The following is a 13,070-nucleotide window of genomic DNA, read 5'->3' as shown; positions in this document are numbered from 1 at the left end:
CCTTTTTCCAATATCTGGTAGGAGGCTGCTTTTTGCGATTTATTCTTGGTAACGAGGCGTAATACGTTTGTGCCTTGCGTTTCTCTTCGATACGATCAACGTTCGTAGATATTAGTATTGTATGTTTAACGAAATGAGAAATATTCTTCTTATTAATCTTATTAAGATACGTATCCTTAATGAAATGAAAATTTTTCGTCTATTTCGGTTTACTTGTTTTTGCTTGTAATTTAGTAAAAATAAAAATCGCACGATAATTTAAGAGACCTTCTATTTTGAAATCGTGCTTGCCTCTTATTTAGTTTCAATTATATAGAATGCTTACCAAGGACATATATACAATACGATCGAACGGACTTATATGATAATGCATTTGCCAAGATATCTCAATCCCTAATTCAAACCGAACTCATGTTCTAGTTCGAAGTGGACTTGGTATTAATTGCTAGGATCTTTGGCACATATCTCGAGGTTAAAACATAGTTCGAGCATAAACCTGCTGAAGGATATTCTCCTTGAATTTATATTGATTTCATTCGATCCCTCGTGTTAATCATAATATACGTATATTATGAATTCTGAAAGTATTCCTATTTTTATATATTCTGTATCTTTATTCATTTTTCACATACTGTATTCGAAGAATTACAAAAGAGAATGTACAAAGGCCTTTTATTTCCCTTTCTTAGTTGGCCAGCGTTGTTGCCATTTTCCGCGATCGATGGAAGAAGTGATTGGAAACTTTATTTGAAATTTTATCTTAAGCGTCTCGTTTCAAACTTTATCCAGAATTCTGTCGCGAATTTCATTGCTTCCTCTTTCCATGAGAGGTCGATAAAAGAGCGAACGTTTACCTGCCCAGTTTGTTGAGCATTGTTCGGATCCCCGCTCTCCTTGCCCCAACTACATTTCACCGTTTGACCATTGATGTCGGTGTTGTGTACTGCCACAATAGCGTGTGTCGCCGATTCTTTGGTAGAAAACCTGAAATACAACCAAACCACGAATTTCAGATTAGCTCTCAACGTTTCGTTCAAATGCTTTCACACTTAATAACTTTTTAGGTTCAACGAATTCGACGATCGTCAATTATTTCAAATGAAAAATGTCTCTTTTCATTTTAAATCCGCTTGTGCTGGCAGACAGATAAATAAGAGCAATTATTTCGACAAAAGAATTATTCGATAGACAAAAAATGTGTCTTTGTCATCAAATCTTTTCTAGTGCCGCGTATTGAACAATTTCATCTCGTTTCACAAAGTACTTAAAAATTAAGTAGCTTATTTCAAACGTTTATGAATTATCTATCGTCCAATCGTGCTAACTGAGGGTTTGGATTACATCAATTCTTTATCTTAACTGTCCCAGTTTTCCACATATTTTATTTAAGTAATACTGTCCAAAATTCTCAAAGAAAAGAAACGAAAAGAAAAGGGAAAGGGACTTCGTTGAAATCTACGATATCGCGCTGTGATATTTTTTAATAAATCTTTATAACACGTTGCATCAAGTTATCCCTGGAGAGGCAACATCGAAATTTCGGATTTTTGTTAGAGACAGCTGAGAGAAGAGTTGGAGATGATATGTAAAGACAATTATGCATATAGTAGCCTCTTTCTAAAAAGCAATTAAAGGACGGGCGTTAAAAATTCGTTTCAAGCGTATTTGCTGCCGCCACGTGTTACGAGGATAGACGGAATTTACAAATACGCGTGCACGCCTGTGAAGAAAAATATGTAGCACGATCTGGCTGCACTTTTTTCCGCCAGTTACACGGAACCTTATTATCGTAGCTTTAACGAAATGGTCGGCTACTAGTGCTCTCAGCGACTCTTGCAGTTTAATTTATGCGAGTTTACCGTGCGCACGAATAAGCACGATAATTGTGAATCCCGCCGAATCTAGATTATACCCGTGGATCTAGAGATTCCATGTTAAATCGTAGTTTCACGTATATGTATATCGTGCGGTGCTACTTTGAATTTCATACAGTTTGGAGAGCGTTCAAAGTGTATCGAGCATGTGAACAAACACCCTCTACCCTCGGTGATATTATCATTTTGTCGATAACGACCGAGTTAACCGCATGGCCTGCTGCTACTCCTATCGGTCGGCTTTATCTTCCTCTTTGTCGCGGATTATTTATTTATTACACCACGCGAAAATCAAAATGCCGCTGCTCGCACCGGATAACAGCCGGATCGCATTACTGAAAACGCAGACGCAGCCTTTATTTATCGAGTCCTTCAATTACGGCGAGGTTAAGGTTTGCCATTTGGCATTCAACCAAGATTCAGATGGGCCGAGGGGGTGGTATGTCCTCGTAAATGTCGTCTATGTAACCGGCTGCTGAAGGGGGCACGTTATGCCGTGTGGCCGGACATAAACACGTCGTTTTTAGAGGCATTATAAAGATAATCTTATATACGGATGCTTGCCCTGCAGGATTCGGGCTGCAGTTTCCGTTCGTTAATGAACGGGGTTGCATTACGATGGGGCGAATTCGAGAAACTTTAAACTATAAAAGTTAAGGACAAGAATTAATTCTCGCATATCGTGTCTTTTCTTTTGATTTTTTAACAGAATATAGCAAGATACTGTTAAGTTGGAATTCTATTATTTCGTTACGTTTAATTTGATCTGTATGAAATCTTTTGTATATTATACTTTATTCCCTGTACATCGTGGATGCTGTGTCACAGATTGTATGGAAAGATGCATTTTTAAATAGCAGTCTTCAGAATTGAGTGGTAACTCTGATTAATGGTTTCTTTTAACGTAATATCTGTTTTTGTGTATTGTACGTGCCTTTGAATTGTTTGACGAACGTAGCAATGAGAGAAGTAACTTTATTGTTTCTTGAGAAACGCTTTGGATTCAGGTTTGTACGTATAAATCCCAGCAATGGACAACGTGCTTTGTAAAGCATTCAATTACGTGGGCAGATAAACTGATTTTGTAACGGGAATAATTTATTTCGTATTTATGATTCGAAAGCTTTATTGTGCCAAGTAAAATATCGTTTCACTGATCATTTTATTGTCAATTGCAAGAAACAGCAGTGAGTCGCGTTATTATAACTTCCAGTACACGCGAACATTTTTAATTATACACTTTATTACGCTTAGTTGTTATAACTTTGATAAATGAATTTGAATTTAACAAAGTAGGTAAAAGCTATCGTTTATTCCTCTTTTTATAGGCTTCACGAACGAATAATAAAATATATATAATATAAAAGCTGAATTGAAACGAAACATATTCAATTTATATCGTAAATAGGAAAACTAAATGGCAATATTTTGAAAAATGAAATTCACAGCAAAATATCTGCATCGATATTAAAATACAAAATGTCGTAAAGAAGAGCAGGCTAATATTTGTAAAAAAAAAAAAAAAAAAGAAGAAGAAGATTGGGAGTATTCGAATACTAGGTGGTAGCACTTTCAATGCTCGTATCCCATATCCAGTTACTTTAAAACGTATATCAGTTATCGGCTGTCCATTCCAAGCACGTTTCCCAACAAAATTCGATCAATTTTCGTCGCTTGAGCGTCTCACGAGAGCTCGATCGTGGATTGACGAATACGACACCGGCTGCCAGCGAGGACCAACGAAAAATCATCGAATTTATCGAGAGATTAGGTCACTTTTAACATCCTCGCCCGGGACTGCCACAATAGGAGCTCCGTCCAGGAGTTCATTCTCCATCCACGTCTTCGAGTACGACGAAGGATGGTCATCGTCAGCAACCAACCCCTTTTCTGCCATCGCCTCGTTCTCACACCGTCCAAAGCCCGACCGATAACCAGTAGTAGATAAGATTCTTTCTTTTCACCGAGAAGAAAGGACCTCTCTCTCTCTTTTTCTTCGCCTCTCTTGCCTCCTTCATACTTCTTTTTCACTCCTCTGCAACGATCTATACAGTGTATCCAAGAGTAAGTCCATACGTCATCCCGAGATATTCGTTTCCGGAGTTTCTGACTATAGAAGAATGAAAGAGGGAAGAGCAATTAGACGGAAGATATCCGAACGACGGACATTGTCCACGGGTGGCGGAACTGCAGAAGACATACGAAGAGATACTGAGGTAACAGCGGTTGCTAGCGGCGGGACTACAAGAAAGAAGAATGATGCCGAACAGCATAGAACGTGCGCGAGAAACGTCGACGAAGTCAGACTCGAAGGAACTGCTACGGAGAAAGAGTTTTTTCGCCTCCTTATGATCCACCTTTTTCTTCCACAAGCATCGCTTGTTTTGAATCCGTCTTCTCATACTCTTCCTGGTTTTCCGATTCAGGAGGAAAATTGATCGTCTTTAAACTCTTTTAAAGAGAATCTTGAGCGAACTATGAAATATGCTTCTCAGAAGTCAAATCGAATCCTCGATTCTACTTATCACGAATCACGCAATTTCATTACGCTGAGATCAACGATTAATTCTCGAAATACGAATTACATATTCGTTTCGGTGAGTTAATTTGTTGCCAGAGAATGACACAAGTGGTAGGAATTTCTGAGTTTAAAGAAATCATATTCCATGAGTCGCCCATTTTGAATTTTTCGTCGCTTTATTATATCGTAAAAGGATTAAAAGATATTGGTACGATTTATATATATATATATATATGTACATCGAAAGTGAAAATGTTTCTCCGATCTGTCGATCTTTGTTACTCGCGTCCATTATGACCGTTCTTCCGTCACGCAAAATATCGCCATATTGCATTCTAACAATGGCTAATCGTGAAATGGACATTTAAAGGTATTGCGTGATGATGTATGCCGTTATTGCGATAACGTAGCACGTGAACTTTAGAACGTGTGATTGGCTGCCACAGAAGGTATGCGTGTGTGATAGGCGTACATACTACGTGAAACAAAGGAGCTAGAAAGAGAGGAAGGGACGAGCAAGACGGTAAATATGATTAGCGATCAGAGAACGATATACATTCTCTCCCCCACGTAAGTGGCCGCGAAGGCATTAGTCGTGAATCAGAGGCGATTCCTTGAGTCATCCGAGTTATTTGATAGCCTTCATTTCTCTTGACAATAGAATTCAATTATTGGGACGTGTATTGTCTACTCTCTGTAGCGTATATGTGTATTTACGTGGCAAAGTGTGAGAAAGTAGACAAAAATTACGACGCTTGTGAATACCACCTTATTCTGGTATATTGATGAAAACGATAATATATTGATCGCACCGATCATTATTTCAATGAATTGTATTGCAGAATAACTTGTTATATAAGCTGTCGTTACCTATCTATTGGTAATAAATCACAGCAATTGAAATGAAAGGCGAAAGATGGATTGGAACACATAGCTGGAGAACAAAATCAATTAGAACTTTTTCGCAGAAGTAGAAAATCATTTTTGACTAATATTTATAAAATATATCTTTGCTATTTTCGCTTGAAAATTCGAGTGAAATTGTCTATGGAGGAATGAATAAGAATTACTGAATTTACTACAAACTCAAAAATAACTGAAACGCGTATTCGTTTTAGATAAAATATGTACTATATACATAATGTACATATTTATAAATTTTTCGCATCTATGTTAACTATGTTGATGGTACAATTAGATAATAATATGTTTCATCGTGCAATCTTATTTACGTAAAATGTATGCCAGACGTTCAATAATTCTCGCTTTTATAAATACGATGAGAATGATCACTATGTGAACTTTAAAAATGTGTATAAAGTGATAAAACTTACGACTTTCATAACTGGTTGAGCCTTTACGATCTCAAAGCTGTACGTAAGATACAACAATTGCTTTGAAGATTGTGAAAGGAAGACAACTATATGAGAGAACAATACCTTATTTACTATAGTATACAGGGTGCGGCCGAATAACTTGTACAAGCGAGCACGAGGTGATTCTTTACGAAAAAATAAAAATAAAATATGGAATAAAATTTTTTCATTTAAGACTTAGTTTTCGAGAAAATCAAGTTTAAAAATTTATCAAATATACTTGATACTAAATAATCAACAGGAGGTTGTTCAGGAGGTGTAAAGATAAGTCGAAAATTTAGAATAAAATTTGTCCATTCGGGGACTTTATTTTCAAGAAAATAAAGTTCGAACACGTTTTGTTAAGAATCGACCTATTACACGCGTATGATAAATTTTCAAATTTATTTTTCTCAGAAACAAAACGTCTTGAGAAAAAATGTTATTCTACGTTTTCGACTTATTTTCACAGGTAGGATAACTTCCTGTCGATTATTTAATCCTGCCTAGTCCGGAATTAGCCATATTCAAGTATACTTCGTAAATTTTCAAACTCGATTTTCTCTTAAACTAAGCCTTAACTGAAAAATTTTTATTGCATATTTTGTTCTTATTTTTCCATAAGGAATCATCTCGTGCCTGCTTGTACATGTTATTCGACCACATCCTTATGTAATATATATACTATAAACAATTATTATTATTATTTATTAGTTTATTTTAGTTTATTAAAAATACATTTGAAACATTAATAATTTAAGGACTCCACTATGTATGTACCGTACTTGTAGAAATCTATTTTACAGTTTCATTAGTGTCACAAGTTTTTATTTTATAGAATTAAAACTCTCGGACAAAAATAATTTCATACCTGCCGTTAAAAGTAAATTGTCTTTATTACCGCACGGCGACTTCAATTGAAAACCGAAACTAATCACACGTAGAACGGATTGTATCACGCACAATTTGCCTCGAGGCAAATGAGAGAAGTTCATGATTGCAGTACGTGGTCTCTGAAATTGCAGAGTCATGATTATTTTCACTCTAATTGTATGACGACGTACCGATATTCGAAGATATCGATTGAATACGCAAGTGATTCTGGCCGCATTCCGAAATCAGCTATCAATTTTGAAAGCATCATTGCATCCCTGTCAGATGCCAAAAGTTCGGTTAAAGACATCATCGTGTTATCAGTGTACTCGGTAAACTTCGTGACGCATCCTGCCTCTTGCTTTTCGATTTTAGACGCTTGCCAAGCGAAATTTGGCAAAAAGGAACGTTGGCTCGATTTTATACTTTTTACCATTTTATTAAACCGACGTAAAGTACGGTTAATTAAACTATACGTTTTTTACGTCGATATTTATTAAGTGAATTTATCGTCCCTTCCGTTCCATTAAATATCTGTCTCTTATAGTATTCATTTTTCACTCGCGATTTTATAATTGATGTATTTAGCGTCTCTTCTATAAGATCCACTCAATTTTTATATTTTTCATATAATCAGACTGCGAATATTCGTGCGTTATGAAAAATTTAAATGTATAAAAATACAGAGAGTGCACGTAAATATATATATATATATACACAATATATGGTGGTTGTTAGAAATATTTAAAAGAAAAAGCACATTTAAGTGCAAATTCTTTAATTACGTTCATAAACGTATGAATTTGCATAAACGCATTCGCTGTTTAATTATATGATCAAATTATATGTGATTTATGTACAAATTATAATATTAATTATATGTAGAAATTGGAGCAATCTTATATAGAGACTAATATAGTTCCTACATACTACAACAACATACGAAAAAGATGGTGATATGTAAATGGTAGCGAGGAGGCCAAAGTAGATAGATTAGCATACGACATAATTACGAGTTAATTATTTTAATTTAAGAAGAATTTCCTTCCACGAGTTTTATCATTTATATAATCACTTTATTCTACATACCATGAATTTATATTTTATTAATCATTTGCATGTTATTGTCGACCTAGGAATAAAGCGCAATACTTTAAGTAGAATATTTTTCCTAACAAATAAGGACATATGTATATCATAAAAAAATAGCGTTAATTAATAAACTTTTAAAACAAATGATTTCCCAAGATCGACTACGATCAGTCTACAAATAACTTTTTATAAGTCTTATTATTAGTTTGCAAAACTAATAACTTTAATATATCTAGCAATTAGACTAGTCGGTCCTAAAACTTTTTGTCCGCCGGAAGGAAATCCGGCTTTAGCGTGAAGAATTTATTATCTCAAACTCGGCGTTGTACGTGAGAACTTTTTCTATCGATCAGCTTAACTCCCGTTTTGCTCGCTTTCTTTCACGCGATGATCTCTGACTGCGGCGTACTTCAACGCTACTACCTTCACCGTGGGGACTTCCCGTCGCACTGACATCTCCGAGAGATATTACACGTAACGTATATCACCACGACATTTCAACAACAATGCGCCACAGTCTTCAGGGACGTCAAGAATCGAGAGATCGTCGGAGCTGTACACTTACGCGAGCAAACTTTTGAAATTAATAAGTTTCGAAAGAACTGCCCACGTTGCGCTTGTCTTCATATATACTACAAGTTTTGTAGACCACTAATTTTCTAAAACAATCGTTGAACCACCGAGGAACTTTACCGTGGATTAAAAGAATAAAAATAGAAAATTATACCTTACTAGGATTTCACGCTGGGAAAGTTTGCCAGTTAATTATTGTTCGCGTTATTATAGATGCGATATCGTATTACATTTTTACGTACGTTTTTACGAATTTTGTAGTTTTAATTACGAAACATTTCAATTGTTATTTGTGTAAATTTCGCCCGCTCGAAACATTGTATGTGTACATAGCTTTATTTTGTGTATTATAAACGACTAATTAAACGAAAATATTAACAGGAACTGTCGCATGATTTTTATACGTAGCCACTTTTATACGTGAACTCTTATACGGAAATGTTATAAATCTGCGAAGATAATGTAAAAATTTAACGTTTACCTGATAAAAGCATAACCCTTGTCCTTGAATACACGAATCTCTTGGATGGATCCAAAAGGCGAGAAAGTTTTTTGCATTAGCTCTTCTGTTAGACCATTAGTTAGTCCACCGCAGTATACTGTACAGTTGGTCGGACTACTTTGATTGTACACTTCATCGAAAGTCAATGGCTTTGCATTTGCTGCAAATAAAAAAATAAAAAATGTTAGTTAAATTTAGATTTACTCCATTATCAAGATAATGCTGTGGATCGAAGTGATGACAAATATTTGTCTGTTTGTGTTTTTTTTTTTTTATTACGTTACCTGTTAATACATTATATGTTTTACATTAAACATTCTAAAATATTAGTTACTCAACATACACTTGTACGCATATGTCTTTAGAATTTTCTAACACACTTTAGATATATCAGTATCATACACTTTTCTTGTCACTGTCAGTTGGACGTAATAACGAAATCTTAATGAAGTAAGATAATTGGTAAAGAATATTAAAAGGTAGAGAAAATTGTCTTATGTTAATAACGTCCGATTAGCATAAAATTGGATAATTAATTAGAATTTCGGATATTTGAGGTAGAAATTGATCTTCCGTCGATGCCGATACATTAATAAAGTCGTTAACACTGTCAAATTTGTAATCTAAAGTTCCTTGCAAAGTTCACTAGCTTCGCGAATTTACATCAAAGTTACACTTAAGTCTAATTAGCTGCAAAGTTTGCCAGATATAACTTTGCTGTGCTGCGGAAATTAATTGTAAAATTGCAAATAAAATATGTAGAGAATGGCAACGACGTTATAAAATTCGATCGCCGGAATATTAAATGCTTTTTAATCCCGATACCAGTCTGATAGAGCTATTAAATGGCAGGCTGCATAATCAATATCTTCACCATTTGGTGAACCAGTTAAAATCCCTGATTGCTTTATCTTTAGAAACTTAGTTCGTAGTTTGATCATTAATAACCTTCATTGAAAGTATGAACAAAAAAAAAAAAACTATTTAATTTATGCAATGTATTAATCACGCCCGAAATGTTTCGTAACTTTAACAAAGTAAGGAACTCGACGAAAACCTAGCGGAAGATTAACAACTTTCTTTTTTATATTTTCAAAAAAGCCGTTATTCCGACGTTTCTACCGCGTTCGAGAACATTTAATGTATAAACTATGTATAAGTTCATCGAAAGCTCCGATACTTATTGTCAGAGTAAAAGCTAATGCAAAACTGATGTGCGTTCGAATTATGGAAAATCTTTCTCTGACTCAACGTTTAAAGCTGAGATTTAAAATTATTCCATTCTAAAGAAATATTCAACGTTTTAATGTATTTCAATATTTTTGATTTAATATGGTTATGCATCCAGTGTTCGGCTATATTAAAACGTGTCGATAAAAGAAATATTCACACGTAACCAGCATTCCGTCTCAATGTGATTTATATTATTTGAAATACTACGCATTTTAAAGGGATTAAAATATTTACTTTGAATATACCTACACTGTGTGAGTTCAATGTGTTATAATATTTATGATAGAATATTGACAACCGAATGGTTTTCCAGAATAATGGACCTTAATGGAACGCATGCGTCTACAACTTGTATGAGAAAAAAAAGCCGGTACGATAAAACGAAATGCTTTATATAATTTTTATTCATGAATACTCCATTGATAATTAATGGTTTTAGAATATATAATAGCGATGAAAAGATACTATCTTTTAGAAAGTATACACAGTTACATGCACGTTTTCTTCATTTATTGTCTCTCTATTTATCTTCAATGGTATATGATATCTGCATTCTCAAATAATGATAACGTTAGACAGCAAATTTTGTCGATAGTTCATCGAATTTACGCTTTTAATTTCTTTCGTTCCTCATATTGAAGCGGCACAAAAAAAAAAAAAAAATATAACATGCAATTACCTAATTACCAGTGCTTTAATAATCTTAGAATTCTGCAACAATGTCGCTACCCAGTGCAAAATTAAAAATTAAGAAACTCAAATGATACACGATACAAAGTCATCGATGCATGCGATATTCAATCTTATCGATTAGTTTCCTATCGTAAGAAAATGTAATCGGTTCTACCTGTGAACGAAGAAAAATTTGCACACGTTAAAGAAAGTAACTTCACCGATATCTGTTTGCTATTAACCGGTGCGTCTGCTTTGCTGTTTTAGCATCGGTGATACCCGGAGAAACGGGTCAGGTTTGACGACGCGGAACTCGGTGCAGCAGGCTAGCCGTTCGAGATATCGAACGGCAATGCCAAAGAGGTTGAACCCCGTCAGCTAAGTTTACGATCGTACGGGGGCTTAGCCTATACTAAGGTAGCAGACTACGGGTGTAAACGCGACCGGTAAACCACAGCCTGTAATTGCCTCGTTCGAGGATAGAAGGTTCTCAGGACGTTGGAACGTTCCGTTAAGAACTTACCAGGGGGACGTTCTCTTCGTTTCTGAAAGCTCGGCATTATCTCTTTATTGCCCCCTGAATGTTATTCTCAGTATTCTCGGAATGTCTCAAACTCCCTTCTTCCTTCTCTGTCCCATCCTTCTCCCCCATGCGTTATCGGTTCGCTTTAAAAAATTTTCTTCCCGCTAAAACGCTTACGTAGCCACTATAATATCGATTTTTCTCTTGTGTCCATGAAATTATTATTTCCTTTTTACGAGGCCTCGAACTGCGCCGCTTTCGACGATCGATGTCGACCGAACGGCGAATGTCAAAGCGTTGCTCGTTTCGCGAACATTAGATATTGCCTGTAAATTTTCCTCTTTCATTATCTGAGACGTTTAGAGATTACAGGATATGCGGTCGGTCGATGAAATCACGCGACAGAAGTGCTGAACGAGCTAAACGCTACAAATGGTAACAGGTTCCAAGAGTTTGATCAACGATTGGATTTTTAATATCTTGCTTTTCATATAACTTAATTTTCTTCGGACCATCGTATGGTTAACGTTCCTGGCTTTTATCCGTGAGCAATCTTTGTGAGATTTTGGCAAAACTGGTCACCTCTACCATCTTCACTGTCGTTTCTATTAATTATACAGTAGAGTATCGATTATTATAAAATGTTAATTAATGGAACGATCGATTATCGGAACACCGATCGGTGGAAAATGTAAGGATGGTCTTTTGTAGGTGAGATTAGAAAATAAGAATAGAAGCCGACGTTCTTTTTTCCATGTAAGATTAGGTAACTTGTAAAATATTCCCCGAATGGTGTGTGTAGAGGGAATAAAATTTCTTCTTTATTTTTTGTGTATCATTGCATGCTCATTTATTTACATGTTCTGCGATAACAGGAATCTTTATTTTTATGTGTAAGATTGTGTTATCAGTAATCACACTAGAAGTTATCTGTACAGAAGTATCTGTACTATTGTACAAAAGTATTTCATCCGTAAAATTTGCCATGTCACGCACAATCTCTTAGTCATGAAATGTGTTTCAACAAACTATGTACATAATGTTACTTATTGCAGAGAAAGTATGTGTTATATAAATTAAATGACCGATGTTTTTATTATATATTTTATCCGTGTAGAATTGTATAATAGGAATTTAACTTAACTTGAAAGATCTTTTCAATAATATGCTTTCGCATTAAAATACGCATATTAAATTGTAAGTCGAACATTTTATCCTTCCTAAAAAAGACTACAAATTGAACAAATTTTTTTTTTATTTAAAAGTGCATTAATCGCAAACCTCTTTATGTTTTCAAAAAATTCCAAATATCGTTATCAATTTTCCAACAAGATTTCTAAATCTTTTCTAAAAGTCTTCTAAACAAATGTTTAGAAATTACATTAATAATAATACTTTTTACACTTTCTTGAAAAGCCATCGATCGAGAGGATAGCTATAACACCTGATCGCTAATCTACGATTTCTAAGTTAATAGGAAAGAAAGCCAACTGATCTTGTCGAATATACTTTTTCGTTCCCCGGATTTAATGTTGAAAAAAATCGAAATTCATATCGGAAGATCTATACGAAAAATTGCCACGAAAGCTTTAAGGGATAGTAGGCTGAAAAATTGAGGAGTTACTATAGATCCATACTATGATAAAGCTTTCATACTGGCAAGACTCTTTGAATGAAAATCAGCTTTAAAAGAAAAGATCGTAGAGATGAGATCGGTTCACCCGAAAGGCTTCCTTAGATAGAAAGAGTAACCATTTGCGATCAAAAATTTTATCCGGGCTTATTCACGTTGAAAGTTTATCGACTTTTGAGTGATTCGTAACCAGCTCTTGTTTCAGATTGTATATACTAA

The 13,070-nt window shown here is 34.9% G+C and overlaps 1 protein-coding gene across 14 annotated transcripts in view; it reads right to left on the bottom strand.

The window, feature by feature from the left end:
- Window positions 1-13,070, bottom strand: part of LOC122571105 (nucleolysin TIAR) — a 582,639-nt gene that overhangs the window by 20,397 nt on the left and 549,172 nt on the right. For all 14 annotated transcript variants that reach the window (XM_043734405.1, XM_043734425.1, XM_043734455.1 and 11 more), the window contains 2 exons: window positions 8,770-8,950; window positions 855-984 (listed from right to left, as the gene is read on the bottom strand). In XM_043734405.1, the coding sequence (XP_043590340.1) occupies window positions 855-984; window positions 8,770-8,950 (311 nt within the window). The remainder of the gene's footprint in view (window positions 1-854; window positions 985-8,769; window positions 8,951-13,070) is intronic.

The sequence above is a fragment of the Bombus pyrosoma genome, linkage group LG1 (assembly GCF_014825855.1).
Source record: "Bombus pyrosoma isolate SC7728 linkage group LG1, ASM1482585v1, whole genome shotgun sequence".
Lineage (NCBI taxonomy): Eukaryota > Metazoa > Arthropoda > Insecta > Hymenoptera > Apidae > Bombus > Bombus pyrosoma.
The sequence above is the reverse complement of the archived record's forward strand: the minus strand, read 5'-3'. Positions and strand labels throughout refer to the sequence as shown.